Source organism: Balaenoptera musculus, chromosome 11, assembly GCF_009873245.2.
Source record: "Balaenoptera musculus isolate JJ_BM4_2016_0621 chromosome 11, mBalMus1.pri.v3, whole genome shotgun sequence".
In the NCBI taxonomy this organism is placed as follows: domain Eukaryota; kingdom Metazoa; phylum Chordata; class Mammalia; order Artiodactyla; family Balaenopteridae; genus Balaenoptera; species Balaenoptera musculus.
This window is the reverse complement of record NC_045795.1, coordinates 92,551,107-92,575,574: the sequence shown is the minus strand read 5'-3', so window position 1 is coordinate 92,575,574 and position 24,468 is coordinate 92,551,107. Positions and strand designations below refer to the sequence as shown.

Genomic DNA, 24,468 nt, shown 5'->3' with positions numbered 1-24,468 from the left:
GAGGTTCAAGACTGCAAGCCACAGCGCTGGGGATCCACACGGCCCTCCCGCTCCGCCCCGACAAGTCCCACTTTTGTTCCCAGTTTTTACCACAAACAGTAAAAACGATCGGTTGTTTTGAAGGTGACTCATAGGCTCAGAACGACACCAGATTGGGTTTGTTTCTGTTTGGAGTACTTACTGAACAAAAGATGTATTGGGGGATAAGGAGGAGAAGAAAGGGGAAAAGTTGGAGCACCTAAAAACCCTGCAAGCCCCTGTCAACACCATCAGTTATGGAATCTTGGGGGTTATCCAGGGTTCATGCGCTGCGTCCTCAGTTCCCCCTGGGGTGCTGGGACTGGATGAGATGCCTAAGGAGACCCGAAAATTCAATGAGACTTTGAGAAGTGGGGGGCGCTTGGGGGACACACAGCATTCAGAGTTGGCCCAGCTGGGCCCCAGGCTAGGAACAACGTTACCTCTTCCACACTCTCCCCTTGCTCGAAATTCTTCACCAACTCACTGGTGACTGAAAGCAAGATAATGATCCCTTTCCCAACACCAGGTCATCTGCCATTTTCCTGAAGTCTGGTGATCACTCTTGGCGGGGGGGGGGGGGGGGGGGGGGGGCAGAGGAACCAGGAGCGGGAGTTCTGCCTGAACGGTCGGCAGCGGGGCTCCCATTTCCAAAGGCTACGGTAGAGAAAGGATGCGGCACCAAAGCCCTCACAGAGGGCGAGAGACCCTTTAGGCAGTGCTGCCATCTTAATCCGTTGTTACCGACAGGTGATACCACACTGGCTGCATCTCAGCATTAGGAGAGCCAGCTGGTGACCGCATTGTGTGCACTGCTGCTTCCTTCTCCTCTGAGCTCTTCAGTGGTGCCTTACGCTCAGGGCGATGCTCAAAAACAGATATGGCAGGAATCATTTCCATCTCCACGCCACAGGCTAAGTTTCCAAGAGACAGTCTCATTCAACATGATGCTCCTCCAAAGAAGAGAAGTGTGGAGTATGTGAAAATGGATCTCTAGAGTGTTATGTCTCTTTCCCAATGAAGTCATCATTTAACTTTAGGACAGCAGCCAGTGACAAATCCAGTGACTCTCGAACGGTGCCTATAGCAGTAGCCAAGCCTCTGGAAACTTCTATCCAAAATGAAGTTATGGCAGAATTACACAGAGCCCTGGATAATTTAATAACTGCTCATCTCATGTTTGCATTTGGTAAGAGGCCATGTTTCCAAACTGTAGAGTTTTAGAGCTATAGGCATCATCTAGTTTAAAAGATCTCATTTTATAGATGAGGGAAACTGAGGCCCAGCAGAGGACGAAAGGCATGGAGATCTCATTCCCCAGCTCAGAGACCCGCTGGGCTCAGTGACAGGGACAAAGTTAAGGGGCTCACGTCACCATTCAATGGAGGAGCCGACCAGGAATCAGTCCCACCTATAGTTAATGAATGACTTTTTCATAAGTTAATTGCCAAAGCAAATTTAAGATGAGAAATCACCCGCTCTGTAGACAATGGCTATTGGTGTTTCTTCTGGGACGGAAGCCCATTTCTGATCTGAATATGAAAACTCCAGAGAGCACAGAAGAGACACATGGCAAGGATGGCAAAGGGCTGAAAACTGTTGAAGCTGAGTGATGGTTTCGCGGGAATTTACAAAATCCGCCTCACGTCAGTGTATGTGTAACAGGCTCTTGAGAAGTTAAAAGACAAAAAGGCAGGAGATGGCAGGGCTCAGTGATGGGTAAGCCAGAATTCTCTTCAGAGGAGCTCTCAATACTAAGTGTGAGAGTAGCTGCTGTATGATGGTCTTCAACTATGGCAGACAGTTCACAAATCTTACTTTTATAAGGCTAACATTGTACTTAAATTGTGGTGTCACTCTGAATAAGAACAAACATTCCGTCCTTCAAGTCAACTGGGTATCTACGCAGGTGCAAGAAGACAGGGTACCATGATCCCAGATGGGCAGGGCGATTTAAATAACTGCACCCGGGGCATCTCTTGGTAACCCTCTTCCCTAGTTTGTTTGTTTGTTTGTTTGTTTTTAAGGAACCGGGGCTTGCTTGAGGACTTGGACTCCACGTGCATATAGCAAGAGAATTTCCCACTCTACTCTGATGAGTGTCATAACCATGAGGGTAAACTCCACGTAATACCACATAACAAAGTGTCAGCATATGCAACTCTGCCTCAATTTCCTTTCACTACCTTCTAGTTTTCTTAGCCCAGAGTTTTCTCGTCACTGGGGCCAGGATCTTCAGGAGAAGATGTCAGAGAGGCACAGTGGACAGAGGATGTGAACGCACAGAATGGGTGTGTGTGTGTGTGTGTGTGTGTGTGTGTGTGTGTTGAGGAGAGCAGGGAAGAGGGTTTCAAGAGAGCACAGGACCTGAGTATCTTAATACTTGCAGAAGAAAAGATGAAGCAATCCGAGTCTCAGACAGACCTTACTGTGTACCTGAGCCCTAGCTACAGATTCTCCAAAGCACAGATGATTCTCTGTGATACTTTCAGGAAAAGGAAGAGGAGCTTCAGGAATAAGCCAGAGAAATCTTTTCTGCAGATTTATTAGAAGAGAAGTAAGCTACATAGAGAGGAAAATATATTTCATTTTAATTGCACTTCTGAGTACATTTCTCCCCTTCCTAAATATGCAAATCATGTTTAATTCAGTTATTACTTTCAATTTTTCTCTTACCAGCAGAAAGCTATGAAGCCAATTAAAATCTCTCAGTTGACAGCCATAGCTGTGTTTAAGCTTCACTGAAACAAAAACTGTTTTTGAAACAAAGACATACTAAGTAAGAGAAGGTATTAGCTACAATGCAACATAAATCTTGGAATGATGAGATGGCCACTCTGCGATCAATCAAACAATCAGGTAGTCTTAATTCCCCACTTTATAGGTGAGGGCCTAGAAGAAGTTAAGTCATCTGCCCAGAGCCACAGAGTCAGGGGGTGGCGGAAGGAGCATGGAATTCAGATCTCCCACCTCTTGGGGCTGAGGTCTTCCTATTATGCCAGGCTGACGACAACATCTCAGGGATGACAAGGTATCTCACCTCATCATAAAAGGTGAAAAACCTTCCTTTCAGTTCATAAGCCCCACTGGAGAGCCTATTTTGTATACCGATTTGATAACACAATTCTGAGAGAATGAATATATCTGACCAGTCTTAGTACTTAGTAGACCCATACATTGGTAAGGGTGAAATCACCATTTTAATAACTATTTTGGAGGTTTGGATACACGAATTCAGGATCATCCCCTAAAGTTGGAATTATGGACTATTTCAGTGAAGAGCAAAATCAACAAATAAGAGGAAGTTCCCTTCTATTTCACGGAAGAGCTAAAAACACAAGAGTACACGACGGATGGGGTCTCTGTCTACCTTTTTGGGTATCTTTTTTATCCTACTGCCCAAGCATGGTGCTGTGTAGACATTCAACACTACTCACGACGCTTGAGCTGGAGGAGCTCAGATCAAGCCCACAGTGGCTACGAGGACACACAGAGAGTGGGGCAACTTGTCCCCTAGGTCTTCTGAGGGCCACACCAAGGAGGACACGCACGCTGTTCTGCTAAAGGTGGTCCAGACACCAAGCATGGGGCTGGGTGAGGAATGGGTTGGCTCAGCAAAACATACGATAATGCTTTAAAGTGCCGGACGATGAGGTGCCCCTTAGAGATCAGGGAGAATGGAGTGGGGGTGAGGTGAGAACAGCGTCTCCTGGCCAGCCTGCTTGCACAAGCCCCTCTGACACCAACCGAATCTGGGGAGGCAGGGAGCAAAGCAGTGCAGTGGAAGCAGTAAAGGAGGCTGGTCTGTGCCGGCCCAGGCTGGCAGGGGCGGAAGAGGACAAAAGCGTCCAGAAACTGACCTCTAGCCCAGCTTCCCCTCACCGCAGCAGGAGCCCCAGTGATCACAACTGCAGCTGGAATCCAGGGTTTCAAATAAAAATCCTGGCTCCTGACTAACAGACAGGAATAAAGCTCCATCCTCTCTAAGTTGGTCCTAACAGTTGGTGCCTAGCGTACTGGCGGTACTGCAGGATCACGTTAAAACCCTAATGAAAACCGGGCGCAGAGAAGCCCTCCGGGACGGCCCTATGAAAGTATTTTAGATGAGTCATTGCAGCCCGCCTGGCTGGGCTCCGCCACGGGACTCGCTGGTGACCAATGATGCATCTCAAGCGGTAAATGATTCCACTGCCTATAAAATGACACTAGGGTCTAAAATCCGAGCTACCCCATAAAAGGGGGAAGACCGGCATCTTCCGAGCAGGTGGGCTAGTAAATCAGCATTCAAGTGGGCTGAATCTCCTGCTCAAACACACCATCCTGTGAGTGCCAGGCCCGCCTGTTCTCCGCTCCTTTTATTTTCTACATCAAGATACCAAGAAAGGGCACGCCAGGTTCTCCCTGGAGCTCTGCAAGTGGATCAGATCAAAGGCGGCAGGAAGCAAGCCCTGTCAGGGGAGGCGCCTCCCTGAGGCTGGGGCGCACTTCTCAGCTCCAAAGGTGCCCAGTCTTCTTGGTGCCCAGAGGGGGACAGAATCCTAAATCGCGCCAGCTCCGCTCCTACTTGGGGGTCCACGCACCCACCATCAAGCCCCGCTGTGTGAGACCCCAGAACCGCGTGTCTCTGTAGCTTCTGGAGGCGTTGCTGACCTACCTCGCAGCTTCTTTTGCCAATTCATCTCATTGAAGAGGTCCTCGGACCGCAGGAAGAAATCGTTGATCTTGCTGCCTTGCTCATCCCTGTCTGTGGTGTAGTATATTCGGAGCTTTGACTCCTTGGTGAGGAATTCACATATACTGGGCACGGGGAAAACAATCTGTTCCATGGTTCGGTCTAATCTGACAATCTAGGGGGAAAAAAATGGATGAGGTTCAATAGTCATCATCTTCAAAAACCAACACAAAACTAAGGATCTTTGCACTGGCCACGGGCTCAGTATTGAAGATCAAGCACAACACAGACTTGATCCAGAGTCCTCTATGATCTTGTAGCCCCCCAGACTGGGCTGTATCTCTTAGATCTATAAGAAAACAGTTTTGGTAAGTATTAAAGTATTTTTCTAACTTCAGACCCATTATTTTGACTAGTGACTAAGTTTTGCCCGGAACAACTTGAAGCGTGTTTTGTGTACGTATTCAGGTGAGGCCCTGGGCTGTGGATATCCAGGAGAACTTTCTGTAATGATGGACTGGTTCTGTATCTGCGTGCCTGCCCCGTCCAAAAGGAGAGTCACTAGTCACACGTGGCCATTGAGAACTAGCACGTGTGGCTAGTACAACCGAGGAACTGAGTTTCATACTTAGTTTTAATGTAAATAGCCAAACATGGCCAGTGGCGATCCTACTGAACAGCGCAGCGCTAGGCTGTGGTGCAAATCTCGCCTAACAGCCTTTCTCAGATTGCAAAGTTGCGTTATTTTTCCTAGATAGGAACTCTACAAGGGGATCACTGGTTTATGCAGTTGCAGTGACCTCCTACCTCTGACTTGTCATGGCATCTAACATGTGCGATGCATGAACCAATATGCCCATTTAACACTGGTAGAGTAGAACTCACTGTTCTTTAAACTAGCTTTGTTGGGTCCCGGGGTCGACACCTCACAGATTTTCCCCGGGCCCTTCCTAGATGGGCTCAATCCCCAGAGAGAGTTGTCTGGTCGAGATTGTTCAAAATTTTCAGCACTACATTGTCATGGTCCTGGGGGGCAGAGATTTCCAAAGGGGTACGGGCTGCAGTATCACAGGGGCATGGCCTCCCTTTATCCTTCCTCCCCAGAGGCTGGACAAGTCAGGTGAGGCCCAGGGCCCACGCCCTCTACAAGAAGATCTGGTTCTCTCTCTCCCAACACTGTTCCCAACGCAGCAAGAGAGGTGACTCAGGTCAAGCTGCAGTGGGAAACTCTCAGAAGCGAGACAGGTTCCCACAGCCCTGCCTCCATAAATTCTGGGAGACGTCATCTTGAGACCAACGGCTTCCAAAGTGAGTTGGAGGTCAGGTTATGGAAGCTTCCTTATCATACTAATTGTGGTTCATAAGCCAACCTCATTTAACTGGAATTGTAGTGCGGGGGTTGGTAACACGGGTGCACACACAGTCTGAAGTCTCCCACTGTCCAGAGCCGCCCTGCTGCACACCGTCAAGTGGGCTCTGGATCAGCCCCCCCTTACACGGCAGGAACATGATCTCAGAAGTGTGTCTGGGCTCAGGAGGCAACGGAGGAGGACACAGGAGGCTCCCTGGCAAGAACTGATTCCCAGAATCCAGGGCGACCCGGCCCGAGTGACCAGAGTGAAGGCACGAGGGTCTGCAAGAGCCCCAGGGAGTGACAGCGCTCTCCACCTTGCATAGGTAATTCCCTGGGAGGCTGGAAGGTACGGGCAGCTGCCCAGGAACAGGATTTAAGAGCTCGGGACACCCTGCCTGGCCACTTCTCTCTAGCCTTTAAGATTGATCCGTGCCTCTTTATTTCAGTAAACTTACAGTTGGGAATCAGAACTCAGCCCTTCTGCCACCTCTAACAGGGTAGATGACCTTGTTCACACCTCTTAATCTGATCAAGCGTCAGTCTGCTCCCCGGCGAGCCAAGGAGCTCGAGATGATCTCCAAGGCTCCTTCTCCTCTGACATTCCACACCGCAAACACCTGAAGCTCATCTTCTAAGGGCGCCAGAGGACAAACTTCCGGTCATTAACAATAAATCAAGAATATGTGCTTACACACACTGTCATGATCAACTAATCAGTGAAATGACACATTTTATTAGGACAACCCAGAGACCCGAGACAGCGGGTGAGAATATACTCTTACAAGACTCCATCCTGAACATTTCACACGGCCCAAAGGAGTCTGTGAGTCCTTCAAAATCTTTGCCCCGACGCTGATACTGAATCTGTACATTTCCTCATTAGCCAAACAAGACAGACACACCATCGCTTACTGCCCACAGCCTGCACCCATAGGTCTGTGCTCTCCCGACTGCCAGGAGACAAGGCAGGTAACATAAAAAGCACCCATAGGCTCGAGGGTCAGCGCCAGACTTGGGTGAAAATTCCAGCCCTGACAGTGATAACTGGACAGATGACACAACCTCTCTGAGTCCTATTTCAGAGTTTTCCCATCTGCGAAATGGAAAGGATTCTGTTCCTTGTGTGTGTTTTCTCTAAGGCAGGTCTGGTCGTATCACTCCTCGGTGTACAACTCTCCCATGATTCCGCACTGCCCTGAGGGTCCAGTCCAGGCTTCTTCTGAGGACGGCGGACACAGTCCTGCAGGATCCGGGCCCGCCTGTCTTTCCTCTCTGATCGTGGGCTGCTCTCCCTCTAGCTCCCTACATCCTACCTCCTCACCTTCACCTCCCACCTCAGGGCCTCCCCGTGTCTGCAAAGCTCTTGCCTCCCGGCTCTGCCTGTTCATTCCCATCCTTCTGAAGGTCTGTGCTTAGATACCATTCTTCAGAACAGGCCTCTCGGACCACCACAGTTCACAGCAGGTCCCTCCGGGGGACCGTCTCGTGATGCCCTGTTTGTCCTCACGGCCCTGTCAGAATGCATGGCGCGTCTCCTTGTGTGGACTCGCCTGCCTTCTCACCAGGCCTTACGCGGGCCTCGGGACCGGCTTGGCCATCACCGGCTGTTAGCACTGAGCGCAGGCCCTGGTGCAGTGTAGTTTCCCACGACCTGTTTACCGCTCCGACCAAGGACTGCGTGCCAGCCCCAGCCCAGGGCACCCGCACCGGAGGCCCTCGGCGCAGGCCCGGGCCCCGAGTTTGCCCTGCCTTTACCTCTATCTGGGCCGTGTGCTTGGCGTAAAACTCCAGAGCTTCGTCTCCCTCCACTTGGCCACCAGGTTTCAGCATGGTCTGAAGTTCTTTGTTGTGCCGAGCCAACTAGAACACAAGTACAGAAAACGGGGGAGTCATGTCTCTCTGCACAGGAACACACAGCTCCTTCCCAGCTCTGGGTAGAGAAGACGTACAGTAACCAACAGCAAGCTGGAGGGCGAAGGGGGCGAGGGCGCCGCTCCTCCCCATCAAGGGGCGCGCTGCACGGCAGCTATTCCGGGCGCTGGCAGAGCAGCGTGGAAAGCGCATGCCCTCTCGACGTCCCGCTTTGCCCTGATTCCTTTAGCCAGGCAGGAGGGAGATGGGGTTTTCCATCCAGCCCCACGGAGCCGGCATTCGGAATGTCCCGAGACCTCTCAGGGGCTAAATGCCAGGAACGGAGGAGATAAGGGGCAGGGATCTATCGACCTCCGGCCCAATCCCATTATTGTTTTCTACCAAACTCCTCTACCTAAGAGAGGTGAAAGGGACAGGAAGTGCCAGCCTGCAGCAGAGTTCCCGGCTGCCCACACACATCAGCCTCCAGAAAGAGGAAGTGTCTGCAAAAGCCCAGCCTCTTGGGAAGAGAGTTACGAAACAGGGCATTTTGGTGCCAGGGTAGGAAGTATTACTACATCCCCCAAAATGCAAACAAAAAGAAGTCATCATGACAAGTTCCCAAAGATTTCCAAGTGCGATCAGCCAGGCAGCTGAGGTTTATTTCTTTAGATGGTTAAGACAGACTCGCCAATATTTATGAAAAGACTAAGACTCCTCCTTTCAACTGTCTTGAGACAGAGCCATGAACTACCCGAGTGTCACTGCTCAGCACGGACGCTTTTAAGAAACGTGGGGTTTCCAAGGACATGACCCTACGGTGATGGGCAATGGAAGCATCCTGGACCTCGGCACACTCGGTCAGGTGGCTGGCAGTACCCGTTACCACGAACCCAAACAAGCTCAGGCGAAAACCTTAAAGGAAAAGTAAGTTTAAGGGCACACAGCATGGAGTCCTGTCCAGCAGGTGGGCGTGGGGAGGGGTGGCACCTGATGAGCTAAGATGTAGATGTTGTGTCCCACGTTCCTGGGGGAAGCAGCTCCGTCCTCGCCATTCTCTCCATCCTCGAATTCCACTTCGCCTTGCATGTAGGCTTTCTTGATCACTTCCACCTGCAAGGAGGGCCAGGGAACAGAGTTCCTGCTTCAACGAAGACCCACGTAGGACTGGCAATGACAGCACGCATACTATCAGCCTCCCCTCCTGGGGCAAGACACTACCATCAGCCTCAGTACGCTCGGCCGGCAGGCGTGGACACAGCCTCAGAATTCTTCTCAATAGGGTCGCAGGCAGTCACCACCAATCAGCCTTCAATGAAACGAGAGGGGAACCCGTTCGCTCTCGCGAGGCCGAGAGACATTCTGTGGCTGGTCCACGCCCTTCTACTTTAGAACGGGACAACGGCTAAAAAAAACACAGAAAGCCTCCAAACAATGATATGATACAAACAAAGGCTAGAAGCCACGCTTTCCCTTTCTCTCCATTTCATTCTGCCAACTCTCCCCGTCCCCTACCTTTGCCATTTCAGGAAAAACTAAAAAGGAAAGCATTTGCCTTTGGGAATAGTTGATGAAACTATTTTCTGACTCCAAATGTTTCCCTGTCTCCCACAGCCTACTCCATGTGAAGAAAATACCACTAACAGGCGACATCTACCAGCACTTTCTATGTGCCAAGCACTGTGCTTAGTATCTTCATTTTTTCAGAAACTTTAATGCTCATAAACATTTTATGAGATGTCAAAGATTCCTCCTGATTATGGATGAGGAAGCAGACCCAGAGAGGAAGGAGGCGTGCTGAAATTCACACGGCTAGTGAGCTGAGCTTTGACCCTGACTGTCTCATGCCGAGAGCACGCTTCCCAGAGCGTTTCGGTGCCGGCCTTCCTGCTCCCAGACACTGGCCTCAGCTCCCCAGGAACAGGGTTGGCTCTGCCCATTCCTCAGTCCCTCCCTGGTGTCCAGCACAACGCCCTGGACAAAGCAGGGCCCCACCAATATTTATCAAATGAACCTATCATTCAAGATTTAATCTTTCAACGATTAAGAACACAATGCTTTCCACCCTTAAGTTGTGCTAAAAATTAATCATTTTCTTTGACGACTCAGAACGCATTTCCGCCTCCTGCATCGCCTCGAGGCCATTACTCTGAATTCTTTCTCATTATCCAGGACCAAGCACGGCAGAGGGCCGCACATTTCTGTACTGACGTCAGGTCAGGCCCTAGAAATAATTTTGGAGACAAGACCCTCGCTCTCTGAGCTTGTCTTCCCTTCCCTTCTCTAAAACCAAACTGAACAGACAACGTGTTGCACGGGACGTGGGAGCCTGAACGCACACACATACGCGTGCACACACAAATGTGCACACGTGTTCCGCACACGTGTTCCGCACACGTGAGCGTCTTGGCTATGCGCATGCTCAGAACCGTGTTTGCGCCGGGAAGCCTTTGACTCTTCCCCGAGATTTGGGAATGAAGCTAATCAACCACAAGGGGGTGACCCGGGAGTCAGTGGCACCTAGAGCCCGGGGTGCTGCCAGGTCCCCCACCCAAGATGGGGCGTGCTCTGGATTGATGGGAACTGGAGCAGGGTCTCTGCTAAGTCATTCCGTCCCTACTCAGGAGCGACAGATCCCAGCCTCCCCCAACCCCAGTTACATAAGCCATTACGTAAACTCGGAGAGGACTTCCATCTCAGGCTGAGAACTCACTCCTGACCTCAGAGATCAAAGAGCTGGGCTCGCTGTGAACTTTATTTAAAGGAACACATAAAGGGACTTCAGCCTGGCCCCAAGTGCACACTGGGTCACCGGGGGGCAGGAAAGTTTTAGTGCCCTCATTTAGGTCTGTCAGTCACACTTCATCTGCGTGGGAAAAAGTCCAAATAGAGAGTTCCGTCCTCAGCTCGGTTCAGCGTCTCTGAGAGCTGCTGTCTCACAGTTTGCAGCACAGACTCCCAGCCTGGAAGTCACAGCCAATTGTGAATATCACCCCCCAAATATAAACAAGATTGTGTTTTCTTTTTTAAAAAACCCAAAACATCAGCACCCCCCCAAAACACCCTTCTGTTGCGCAGACCATGGGCACCGAGAAGAGATGTGAATTCTTGAGCCCTGGAAGAAGACGCGGCACAAAGCGGCAGTGAATGAGTACGAGGAGGCCGTGCATTCTCGAAGGGTTTACTGTGTGTGCGGGCACCGTGCGCAGGGCCCCGTGGGAATCATCTGTCTTGTCTCCAAAGCAACCCTCTGGACCAGCTGATACCATCATCTCCCTTATAGGGAAGAGGGAAGTGCAGCTCAGAGAGTTCAAGGGCCTCCCAAGGCGACCCAGAAATGGGCAGAGCGACGGACGTGAATTCCAGTCCGCCGGGCTCCCAGACCTGTCCCGGTGCCACCTCCCCCAAGGGAAACAGGCCAGGGAGGCTTCCATGCGTGTTTGTGCTGAAGGCAGAGGACACTTCCTCCACGCAGGGCTCACTTCCCTGCCCTAGGCAGGGGCCCGAATCAAACGTTCTCTCCGCACTTCTGATCGTTGGCATCGTAAAGAAAGCTCGAGGAGGCAGATGCCCTGCTCTGCCACAAGTGCAGCTCTGATGCTAGGCAGTGCCACGGCCACAGGCTCAGCCGTCCGACTCACCAGTTCCTTGGGCCTCATGTTGTAGAGTATCCTCTCGGCATTTTCACTGTCGTGCCTGCTCTCCATGATGGCCAGGAGCAACTTGGATGCGTTGTTCTAATTGGAGACACAAAGGGAGGAAGAAATGAAGAGGAGCGTCTGGGGGCAGCTGGCCTGAACCATGGGTGACCAGCTGCTGCGTCCTGGCTAAACAGACACTCTGCCCCACGGCAGGGCATGGGTCAAGAGCATCACCAGACTGAGAATGTGCCACTTGATGCCCCAAAAACATGCCGCAGAAACTGCCTGGGGTCAAGGAGGCACCTCTTGGTTTGGGCACAGCTGCCCCCTTATGTCACTTGGTCCAAGCCCTAGCGGACATTTAAACATGGGTTCTGTGGGTACACTGGGACCCTCATCATAACAGTGGCCAGGAAGCACCTGATACACAGACCCACGACGCCTCCGGGGGGTGGGGAGTGGTTACAAACACTGTGATTCAGCCTTGCAGGTCAGAGAAGGCAGGCAATTCAGGTAATTCCCGCCCCCGTCCTACAACAGTGCTCTCAGCTCTCATGACCCCTACGATTATCATGAGATACAGCGAAGCCAGTTAACAAAAGTGACCCAAGGGAGCACCATTCTCATGCCAAACCATAATTTCCCATTATATTCAAAGTTTTCATGTGCCCACACCCTGTACTTCTTGACTTGAGCTCATTTTAGGCCCTGGGCCTATGATCATCCATATGTTGCTTCACGTATAGGACTCGAAAGTTGTTGTTTTGGTGAGAGGGGGCAGTATTTTTTTTTCTCCCCAAGCACAGATCACAGCAGTTCCATCGGGTTGTTGTGCTGTCAAAAGGTGGCTTTTCACAGAGCAGAAATTTCTATAATAACCTTCAGGTTACCAGATGAGTGGTTGAAAAAGCCACTGAAATGCTGATTAGGAATGCATGAAATTCTCAGTTTATTTCAGGCTCTCATCATATATGTTCTGATAAATGGTAGCCAGGGATGTGAGCTTGAATGATGTTCAAGTCACTTCTACAACACGATTTGTCAAAGGAGTTAAAAACAGCCCCCCCCCCCAAAAAAATCCACTTAAACCATACACCCAAACCATCTATTAGTTTGGACACTCATTTTGAAATACTAAAACAAAATAAAAATAACTGTGCAATTCCTGTGGGCTTCTATGTTACCACCTTCCCTAATGACCTTTCCGTCCTCCGGCACCACTGAGGCCATAAATACAGATCGGCTTTTCAGCTAAACCCTGTAGGTCCAGGCTCTCCTGTGACAGTGATAAAGTGCCCAGTGCTGCAAACAGGGGCAAGATGGGAGGGCAGATCTCAACCTGCCCCAACATGGAACAGGTGAAAAGGAAGTGTGCTCAGTAAGGCTAACATTTTGAAATATACTTTAGACACCAGGATGGAGCTGCAAGTCTGATTCTCAGAATTGAAACTTTGGACTCAGAGAATCTTTGGAAGCCCTAAGGTAAGTGAGGGGCTTTTTGTTCATTTGTTTTTACTTTTTAATATTTTTTAAAATTAATTTTCTTGGTACACTCAAGAAATCAACATCAGGAGTAGTGGATCAGCTTCTCAAACATCCCAGAGGCTGGCTTGTAAACCCAGCAGCTTAATCACCTTGAAGTCACTGCTTCAAGGTGCTTAAGCTTGGTCACCCCATAAAACTATTTTGGTATCAGAGGGAGTCAGCATGTCAAGGGTGCTTCTACATCAGTCATCTGTCATCCACTGTTTGTACACGATGCAAAGAAACTCATCAGAGGCCCAGAGGCACGATTATGGACAGTTTAACTCTCCTTATTTTAACCCAACATTTATGAGCCACCCTTCTGCTAAAATCAACCACAGAACAGAAAAAGGTGTTCCCGGATAATATAAAAGGTCAACTTTTTTTTGGTCCTAGATAGTTTTTAGCTGTACTATTCTTCAACTGGCCCTTTCTCCTCAATGGGGGAAAGATGAGAGACCACAGAGGGAATGGAGTTTCCATTCTTTCTCCGTCTGCGGCTTTCAGAATCAAGGCTGCTAGTTCTTGGATGCTGTTCGAATTTCTTTCTCAGCTTTGAGTGATGATTTCTCATTCCATGTGACCTGTGAGTTGAAAAGCTGGTATCCTATCTTGGGACAGGAAAGGAAAGACTGAAGTTCTGCCTTTTACTCACAACTTGCAACGTGGATCATTCATTTACTTTAAAAGAACTGTCTTTAGTAGTTAGTTTCAAAGCAGTGACCATGTCACGTGCACAGGCAATACACAAAAGGGTTTCCAGATGCTACTGTCTTTTGCTTTCAATTCCTACTTGCCTTCAGTTCTAATACAAGGTCCATCCTCTTCTTTCCCAGAGGGTTGATGTCATTGAGGATGAGCGCTGTGATGATGTCAATGCCATTGGACTCATGGGTGGCTATGCAGTTCTGAGGAAAGAGACACATGCAGACATTACACAAACGCTGGTCGTAGATCAGACGTCACAGGCCGACAGGCTCAACTACAATTTCAGCACAATGCTTGCCAGTCCCAGTAATGTCTCTAGGGGAGAGCAGCAAATTTTCCGTGAGAAAGTGGTAAAAATAAAAGACAGATGAAAGTCTCTAGTTTCAGAATTAACAGTAAACAGTAGGAAAGTCCCCATGCACTGTAACTGATAAATTGGCCGCGTCTAATCCAAACAGTGCGGTGGGCTTTTGTTCTTAAGGGAAAATATGGTGTGTGACTGATTCTGGGTCCTGAGCGCTGTTTTCCCCTTTAGAAGTGTGTTGCATTCTCTCTACATCACTCGGTTTTCGTACTGCACACTTTTGCTTAAGGCTTAAGTTTGGAAAGCAAGTTTTAATTCACGTAATATCAGAATTAATCACCTTCCCCCAGGTAAGATCCCCATTTGCAGCAGAATTCACCCCAGTGTGCTCCTTTTAACAGGCCTCTGTTTGGCAGAAAAGCCATCTTGAGGTTATAAAGAAATTCACTTAGATAAAGCCTCTCCCCCAAAGCCTGTTGGAATTTTTTTGTTCCTTTTCACTTTACCTCAAACTACCCCATTGGTCCCATCAGGAAGCCTGGAGACGAAAGTGGATCTAACAAAATGCTAGCTTCGTAGTCATGGACAACTAAGATGAGATTTTTTAATATACAGCAAGTGGTTCCTCTTGTAAGCCGTTCTTCTCTTCTGAGTGAAGGTTCTGGCCTTGCTTCCCAAGTAACACAGCATGTCATACCTTTCCTGGCCACTGGGTTTATAATGGGCCATTTAAGCACTGGCCTACCCCCTCCAGCCAGGATACAGCTATAATTTGAGGTAAAAGTCACACTCATTCTAGCATCAGTGCAAAACCGCACGAAATCTGCAAGACGTCATGGATAAGCAATGACTCTACTCAAGAAACTATTGGGTTCCACTCCAAAAATATACTTCTCGAGAAGCTCAAGTCAAGACTAACGGAGTCCTTCTCTCCTCTGAATGTCTGTGGTGTTAAAGTCTCAATCATACGTTTTCTCATATTATTTTCAAGTTGTCTCATATACAGCAAGGTTTTTCTCTCTAGTTAGGTTTAAACCTCCTTCCATGAAGTAGCCCCTTTTTGAGTCTTTCCTAATATCTGAAATAGAGCCCAGTCTCCTGGTCATATTCATTTGACTCCAACTTTAATATGTATCCCTAGTCAACTTCGAGTTGGGCCGTTCAAACCAAACCAAGCTGGGCATGATCACCCACACAGCCCCTCTAGTGCCTGTGATTAGGTCACATCCTGGAACATTATAAAGCTCGGTTGCTCCTTCCTCACTGCTGGGAAAAGGCCTCCAGTTCTACTGAATCCCTAGGTCCCTAGGCAGATGCTGTATGACTTCTGAACTAGTCCTTGTCAACAATGTTTCAAAATGATAAACTTTTTTTTCCACCCCCAAATGCAAATGGATTTACCTGGTTCTCATGGCAAGGTCCTTGACAGTACTCGGTCAGACTTTCCAGGGTTTGGTTGATGAGGGCCACATTCTTTTCATTGATATAGAGTCCGAGAAGACCAAGACCCCCCGTGGTACTTCCACAAATACAGTCCAGAAACTGCAGCGTCTCACATACCAAATTGTAGTTGGTCTTGTTATTTTGGCAACGAAGGAAGTTCTGCAGTTGGGCAGTCCCAAGGTTGGGGGAACAAAGCAAAGAGAAGAGGGAAAAGGTCACTCATTCTGCCCTTTTGATGGTATGTAATTGGTTGGGGTCTGGGATCGAGCAGCAATTACGCAGAGAGATGCAGTGTTGGGTAGAAGAGAAGAGTCAGTCAGCCCCCATGACGGTCAACCGTGGACACGGTCTATGGCAATGGCTGCAAACACTGTGGCCTGTTCTCCAAGGTGCTTTTGTATGGGACGCAGGGGAGGAGAGCTCCTCTGACAACCCAGTTCAGACTCCAGTAGCCTTTTTTAAGTTCTCATTTCTTTCTTTTCCGCCCTAGCCCACCTCCCCACCCATCACATGTTAAGTTCCGAGTCTTCTGACGCTTCCAAGGACAGTAGTTAATGTTTAAAACATGATGCTGTGGTCTGGATGCTGAATGCCCAGAACCTAACACTGAGGATAGTGCATCACAGAATAAAGTGTTACAGGCTGGGCTTAAGCCCACTGCCATGCTGGGAACCTGGCTTATCTTGTTTGGCCACTTCCGTTATTAAAGGAACAAAAGCGAGTAAATGTGTGTGTGCTTGTGTGCACGTGCCCGAGTATGTATCCTCCAGGTAAACTTGCAATGCTAACAAGAGACATAACAGCAGATAATTTCTCAACAAAGTCAAGCAAGCCACATTCAACCACCTCATAACACAGAGTCTATTCTGATGCAGAGGAGCTGTTTTCGTCATAGACTTCAGTAATCTCTTCTTAAAAAGAAGGGAAGATTAACCACAGATATTCTTTTGGGCATAGTTATAAAAGTTACACATGTTTACTGTAGAAAACTGTAGAAAATTGTATCTTTTTAAAGTAAAAAGATATAATCAAAAGATAAAACGAATGTTAACTTTTGACCTGGTAATTCCACTTCTATCACTATTCACAAAGTACGTACTGGATGTTTGCTACAGCACTGTTTGAGAGAGAGGAGAACTGGAAACAAGCTAAACGCCCATCAGTTGGGAAGTAAACAAATGATAGTGTATCAACATCATTTAATATCACAAGTTGGAAACACTGAGGTAGGTCCATACGTGCCAATATGGAAAGATCTCTAGGACATACTGTTAAGTTAAAAAAACAAAAAGGCAAATAGCAGGTTAATATGTATCCAACGCTTCCATCCAAATATACAGAAAAAGGACAGGAAGGATACAGTCCAAACCAACAGCAGTTCTCTCGGGTAGAGAAGTGGGAATGGGTAGAGGGACTGTTTTTTTAAACCAAACACTTATTTTCATTTAAACCTTCATAGAATATATTCATGTACTCCTTGTGTAATTAAAACATCCATAAAAGCCCAGATTAAAAGCTGGTAATCAAGTTTATGCTCGACTCATCCTCTAAATAACCCCCCCCCTCACCCCCACCCCAAGTTAACCTTAGGCCCTTCTGCTCGAGCCTTCCTGACTAGTCTAGAAATTGCACAGTCACTCAGGTCCAGGTGGGAGGTGGAGGAAGGACAGGTGATTTGAGACCACGTGGGCTTTCGTAAGGTGACTATTTTTCTAAGGGTCACAGGAAGCCAGAGGAGGGTTCTGCAGCCATTTCTTGCTCCAGCCCCTCAGGGAAGATGCGACCCGTTCGAGGGCCTGGCTGAACCCCTCAGCATGCAGTGGTGGAGTGAAGGAGTATTCAGGAAGAGGGCAGGAGACGGCCAGGCTAACCTAGGCTCAAATTCACAGCATGGCTCTCGAGGCCCCTTTGCCTCTCCAACTCCTGTGCCATCATTCCTGCCATGTCCTGCCCCTCCCCACCTCTGCTCAGTGATGTGGCCACTCCCACCATGCCCCTCCCTGTTCACGGACATCATCTGTCCCGCCGTGCTCCTCTGTCTGGCAGCAATGGACTTCTTCCTTCTCTTTAAGCACCCTTCATTCTCTCACCTCCGGGGCTTCAGCCCCACTACTCCCTCTGCCTGTCACTCCCCGCCTCCCTGTCTCCACCCTGATTAACTCCTCTTCCTTCAGGATGGCGTCTCAAGTCACTTCTTTCAGGAAGCCCTCCATCCTGACTCCAGTGAGACTGGAGCACCAGCACTGGTGACCGACAACCAGCACAGGGACTGGCTCGTGCCATGGGCTTCATAAACACTGACTGAAGTAGCTGAATTAAGTTGGATGAAGGAAAGGGGACTTGGGAAGTCATCAAGGCCGACCTGTGACATGTTTCAGACTCCCCAGAAAGGATGGTGGGCTGCCCTTTCTTGAAAGCCTCTCCCATTTCTCATGGCCTTTGCAGAGTGTCTAGCCAGAATCTCTCCTTCCTAACACAGTTCCATTTTCTCTTGTTCTCTACAAAAACAGAGGCATGCCACTCGCTAAAGGCCCATGGGAACTCTTTCTATGCTCAAGGAATAGAGTTCACCCATAGCACATACCACCCACCCAACCTGGTCCAGACTAGAAAAGTCCTGTTCTTTTTGTGGCCTTCCTTGGAGGGCCAGGGACCAAGTCAAGATGGGTAGTTGAAGGAAATCAAAGACTTCAAGTCTGTGCTTAAACAGACTTCAGTGGAGAGAGAGTAGGACCTGTATTCCTTAACCCAGGTGAAAGGCAAAGCCAGCCTCTCAGGGGAAGGTTCAAAAGCACACGGAAAATGGTTCAAAAACAGTCCTTCCCATCAAATTTCTCGCTACTGTGAACAAAGCTTGCTTAAGGCAGCAACTGCCCATTCAGCAAAGTCAAACTCAGTGGCTTTATCGCTACTGAACATTTACCAACAGGAAAGTTAAGGTTCTAAATATGACAAGAAACTCTGGGCAATTTCAAAGGGCCAGATTCCTTCTCTCTCTGGGCTTATCTGCACTTCCTTATACCAGGGAGCTGATAATTCTCTCCTCGTGAGAATGTCTTCTCCCTCGGATCCACGAGGAAACCCTGACCCAGAGATCCACCATCGGTTCCAGAAAACTGCCAGTAGGGTGGCATACAGAGTAGTTGAATCCCACTTAAAGCCATCATTTTGAGAACTGGATTCCTACAAACATGATCGTATCAGAGCAATTTTATTACTACCTCAGTGTGCCTGACTTAGTGCGAGTCTGTAAAGGTGAGTGCAGCCTTCCTCCTTGTGAACCCCTGGTCCAGATCACGGGTTTTCCAGCCACTCCCTGCAAAACCCTGGAGGACCCCAGGAATGCCCCAGCTCTCAGGGCTCCTGCAGGTGAGGGAGGAAAGGAAAGTTCTAGCACTCTGTCGTTTCTACTCTGAACAAAGCAGCTTTGTTCTCATCTCCCTTACCACGTACATTTCTGCCTAAGATGTTCGAACGGAGGATTCTGCAGCCCCAAACAGTTAAAACCACTGGCGTTATAGAACCTTCAAAGGTTAAGTTGCTAAGTTTTAAAAATATATATATTGAAATATACCGTACACTCCCTCTCCCTCCGATACCACTGTTTCTGGCAGAGTGGCGTATTAGAGAATGTTGTTTTGGAAGGACTCATTAAAAGGGGCTTCTGCCCATGGGGTTCTTAGGGAATTAGTTCAAAGCAGAGTTTTGCAAAGAGCTAAGGCACAAAACAAAACTGTGAAGACTTCCCCGTAAGAAGGGGTGAATTCGTACAATGGGAGGCTCCCTCTGCTTTCCCAGTGGAGGCTGGGTGTGCTGTGAAGATGGCAGGTCAAGGGGGCGGGCGGGAGGTAGAAGAGGTCCATGAAACCAGAGCCACGTCCAGGAACCAAGCACATCAGGACTGGCCCTCTGACGTTCATGGATGGACTCTACTCAAGGTAGCCTTGTGTTCTGTTTGCTCAGAGCTCAGCAGATATCAGGTCCTCTGGGAAGCCTTCCTGGACCCAGTTTACTGTGCTGGTTCTCCTGCTCTGAACCCCCAAAACCCCTAAGATGACACGACTGTAGCACTTATCACACTACACGGCAGTCTCCCGCTTGCCGAGTGGCTCCTGTCCTAGATGCGCAGCTCTGTGAGGAGGAGGGGGGGGGGTCTCCATCACCCCCAGGGCAGGGCACAGAGCCGGGTACTCGCCGAGAAGAGGAGATCAACACACATATGCATAGTCTCAACCGACTTTTCCTTTGGAGCCCGAGCTTGGTGGAAACCAGTAGCACTGGTATAGGGGAACAATGTAGGGCACTGGCCACCAAGTTCAGCCTAGAAATCGCCCCAGCAGCAGGGTAGGGCCCCCATCCACAAAGACACCACAGTCGAGCTGTAGGCTTTGTTTTCTTACTGGCGGGACAGCCTGGTTTCCCGTGGCGTCGCTCACACTCCCTTGGCCTGTCTCCCCGGTGATGAACGGTGTAGACACGGTAGGTGGAGCAGACACAGTCCGCCTTCGGACAGAGGAACACCAGCCAATGAGCCAGTAACCAGACCCTGGACCTTTGGGTCACGAGGGCTTTGTCCACCCACTGATCTTGGCATCCAGGCAAGTCAGGCCAGTGCATCAAGGGCCGACGTGTTCTATGTCCAAAGTAGGAATGTTTGAGCAACAGGCAAGAAAAACAGACTCACAGCCAAGATCCCACACTCAGACGTGGTCAGGGATGAAGCCGGGAACGTCAGGGGACGAAAGGAGTGAGCAGCAAGGCAGAGAAAGAGCCTGAAGTCCCTGCGTGGCGGACAGTGGAGCTGATGGAAACCCCTTCATTTTGAAATACGGCCCAGATTTGGCTGGTTGATGACCTTGGATCTAAACGCTTTTTTAAACAATTTTATTTAATTTTTTATTTTTTTTGGCCATTGCCACGAGGCATGTGGGATCTTAGCTCCCTGACCAGGGATGGAACCCGTGCCCCCTGCAGTGGAAGCACGGAGTCTTAACCACTGGACCGCCAGGGAAGTCCCTAGATGCTTTTTCAAAGCCCAGGCTCTTCGGACCCATTTGATGGAAAACAAAAATCAGCACAGTAAGTATTAATACTGCAGACTTCACCCACTTCCATTAAATTGTTCTGTCTTACTGCTTAACAATATAATTTCTTACTCAACTTAGCCAGGGAGAGACTCTGCAGCAGATTTTAAGTGTTAGCGATTTCCGGTGGTGGCACCAAATGGTCTGGCCACAGCTAACATGTGAAAGGCCATCAAATCACCTGGTGGGTAAAGTCAGCAGTGCAAATATTTCAAGGCTGCACCTTCCCCTTGCTATGTTTGGACTAGAATTATTTTCTTTTCAAACCATCACGATTCAAATAAAACTACCCCCACCAATTTATTTATTTTAGGAGAAAACATTCTATCTTAGAGGAGTTCAGACACACTTTTCCTGTTCATCCTCATCCGTTTTAGGCAGAGAGGGGTGTTTTCCCCAAGAGTCAGCAGCAAAACCAGGAGAAGGCCAAGGACCCAGTGCTCTAGCATGCTTCTCCTGGGCAGAGACAGCTTCCACAGATCTGTGTCCACTCAGAACAAGGAGGGTATCTCTGGAACCCACCCTTGGCCCTTCCTGAAAAGCCTTTGCTGTTGGGGAAACTCTGCAAGGAAGAAAACGCCCTCCGTCTTAATGCGGTGGTTGACAGCACAACCTCTACCCACCAGACTGCCTGGGTTCAATTCCAAGCTCTGTACTCCCTAACTGGGTCTTGTGCATCTTGGTTTCCTCATCTATAAAATAAGTGTTATAATACAGGCAACACTTAGCATCCAGGATCATCTAAGTGCCCAATAAACCTGGCCATTGTTATCATCCCACGACAAAAAAAAAAAGTGAACAAAGGATTTCTGGAATAATCAATCAGTTCAACAAATATTTTTGAACATTTGTGTAAAATGCCAGAAAGCCACTTCATTCATTCAACCAAGAAATATTTGATTAGAACATTCTATGTACCAGATTCTGTTAAGTCTAGCATATTTAATCATCCACCCCTCTATCCAGTCAAGTTTTACCTGTGCACCTATGTATCAAACGGCGGCAGGCTACCAGATACACACACACACAGAGGCACATACACACATATAACAAACATGTGTGGAGCGGGTGGCAACTACACTGCTGAGCATGAGATCTGGTCCCCGTCCCCGTGGAGACAGTGGGGACGACAAGACAGAGAAACACTTCTAGTGCCCAGACGTCGAGAACCATGCTGGGTCCTCAGCTCGAAGAGACGGGCCGAAAGGAGAGGAGCTGAGATGTCACAGTAAGCGGCGGCAGCTGTGAGGAGCTGGGACCCCCGCTGCCCCCCGGCCCTCACCTGTAGGTCCCGGTTGTGGTTTTCACACAGGAGCTGCAGGAAGCGGAGGATGGGCTGCATGATGGTGATGACCGCGCTCATCTCCAGGTCGTCCTTGGTCTTGTCTGCTGTGGCCTGGGCGCCCTCCCCTGGCTGGTAGTGATCGTCGGGGTCAGCCTCCCTTCTGAAGGTGGTGAAGGCTTTCCTGGTGGCGGCAGAGGCCTCCAGGAGCTGATCCCGGACCTCTTCCGTTATCTGTGTCGTGGGCTCTTTGGCTAGAACGCAAATGTAAGACGGTCAATGCTGCCGAATCCCAGGAACACCAATCACCACGCCAAAGATGACGCTCAGAGACCTAAGTTCTGGAATTCACCCGAGAGTCTCTCAAGGTTGGCAAAACGCTCCAAGGAGGCACCATCTTCTCTCACCTCTTAGGATTAAAAGTAAGTGGAGCCCTTCCAGCTTGCTGGTGGCTCTAACGTGTCACCTACACTTGCTCTGTGGTTTAGAGGAAAAGCAGTAGAGGTTCTGTCAACCTCATACATCTATGACTCTGGGCCTCAGCTTCCTCATCTGTAAAATGGGGAGAACATCAGTGAAGTCTTCTTCTAGAATGTTCCTGAGACAGTCAACATAAGCTAAGCAAACTGTAATTACTGTTCTTAGACAACAATTGACGGAGCCCTTTACTAAGCCCCAAGGCACCGTGATTAAGCACTTGATGTTTATTACCTCATCGAATCTTCAGAGTAACCCTGTAAGGTAACCAGGCACTAGAGTTAGGAGCATTAGACTCTGTAGCCAGACTGCCTGGGTTCAAATCCTGGCTCTAGAACTTACTAGCTCCATATCCTCACTAGCTCCATATCCTACAAGTTAATTACCATCCCTATGCCTCAGCTTCCTCATCTGTAAAATGGGGATAACGACTTTATCGATTTTACAATGTCGACTTGAGTTCTAAATGAAGTAACACATGTAAAGGACTTTGGACAGTGCCTGGTTCATAGAAAGCACTCAGTAAATGTTAGCCTTTCTTCTTTTTCTTCTCTTTATCCCCATTCTAGACCAGTGGTGATCAACTAGGGATGATTTTGACCCCATCTCCACCCAGGGGACGACAGGCAATATCTGGAGAGATTTTGAGTTGGGGGTGGGCTACTGGTATCTACTGGGTCAAGGCCACATATGCTGCTAAACAGCCTGCAATGCACAGGGCATCCCTGATAGCAACGAATTCTCCAGATGTCCCACGTGCTGTGGCTGAGAAACTCAGCTCTAAACTTAAAAAAACGAGACTCAGACCTATTCAAGGCCATTTGACTCCAACACTTTTGGGTCTACCCACTCCCCAGTATAACTTCTCTTCAAGGGGGATAATGGATAAAAAGCTTTATGAACTTTCAAATATTTCAGAAAATAAGGGAGGATTAGCTGACAAAGGACGACAGCCAGTTTTAAAGTGCGTATTCCACAACTTTCTCTAACATTAAATGGAAATTACAGGAAAAGATTATTAATGGATTTCCTGCCAAAAAAACCTTGAGTTTGACAAAGAAGAATGTATGTTAGTTTATTAAACAGTGGGAGGAGCTTCCAAAGCAGCAGGGATTCAGTTCAGGTTACACAGGAAGAATTATATCACAACCGGATTGGTTTTCTTCTTCTGAAAGCCCCAGTCAGAAAACAGTCTGGAGTCTAGAAGTCGTGTAAAAACTAAAGGAAAACCAGGCATTCCTCCCATGTTCACAATCCAGCTGACTGAAGAGCTGCATGCAGGGGAGCATTTACCTTTTTTCCGTGATGGGGCGTCCCTGTCTACCTCGTCATCTTTCTTTTTATTTCCCAAGTCACTGGTGTTCACTGTCACCGTTGCCTTGATTTCTTGCTGGGCCACCTTCATTCGGTCATAGAAGACCTTGAAGAATTTCTCCGACTTCTTATCTTCTGTCAACCGGCAGAAAAAGGAGTGCTGCCAAGGAAAACCCACAGCTTTTTCAACACTGTGACACACCAGTTACTGAATCCCACTCAGGACACCAAAACCTCGTGGAGATCAGAGCCAGACACAAAACCTCAAAAACGGTCTAACTTTGGACCAGGGCTAAACACTGTTCCATGCACTGTCATTCTCTGGCTTCTACAGCCTGAGGTTTTCTACACAGAGCCTTTAAAAGCAAACTGCCATTCCTTGGCTGAATCAGTCATATAGGCTTGGGAAGCATGCTACAGGGTGCTGGGCAGATTTCAGCCAACGAAGCACAATCCCCTACACACATATAAATCAACTCCACTAACAATGGAAACAGAATGCATTTTTGGTGATTGTTGCAGGGCCAGTCATGTGTTTAAGGACTTCTATGAGCCCTCCTCTTTGCAAAGCCTTGTGAATATATACAGATGAGTAAGACGTGCTACCTGCCCCCATAGGGCTCCATACCAGGTTAGCATGACATGCCCATAAAGAGGGCTTAAATGCGTAAAACGTGCTCCAGAAGCTACACAGACAATTATATTATAGAAGCTCAGAGCTGGCAAGGATGACATTGGGCTGGAGTGATCCCAAAATTGTCGTGAAAAAGGTGATTTTCGAATCAGGTTTTAAAGG

At 48.7% G+C, this 24,468-nt stretch overlaps 1 protein-coding gene across 1 annotated transcript in view; it reads right to left on the bottom strand.

Annotated features, from left to right (window-relative positions):
• ITPR1 (inositol 1,4,5-trisphosphate receptor type 1) overlaps window positions 1–24,468 on the bottom strand; it is a 320,973-nt gene that overhangs the window by 47,705 nt on the left and 248,800 nt on the right. Inside the window, 8 exon segments of the mRNA XM_036868683.1 lie at window positions 4,673–4,865; window positions 7,800–7,904; window positions 8,886–9,008; window positions 11,537–11,632; window positions 13,858–13,968; window positions 15,474–15,674; window positions 21,882–22,135; window positions 23,652–23,832. Of these exon segments, the coding sequence (XP_036724578.1) occupies window positions 4,673–4,865; window positions 7,800–7,904; window positions 8,886–9,008; window positions 11,537–11,632; window positions 13,858–13,968; window positions 15,474–15,674; window positions 21,882–22,135; window positions 23,652–23,832 (1,264 nt within the window).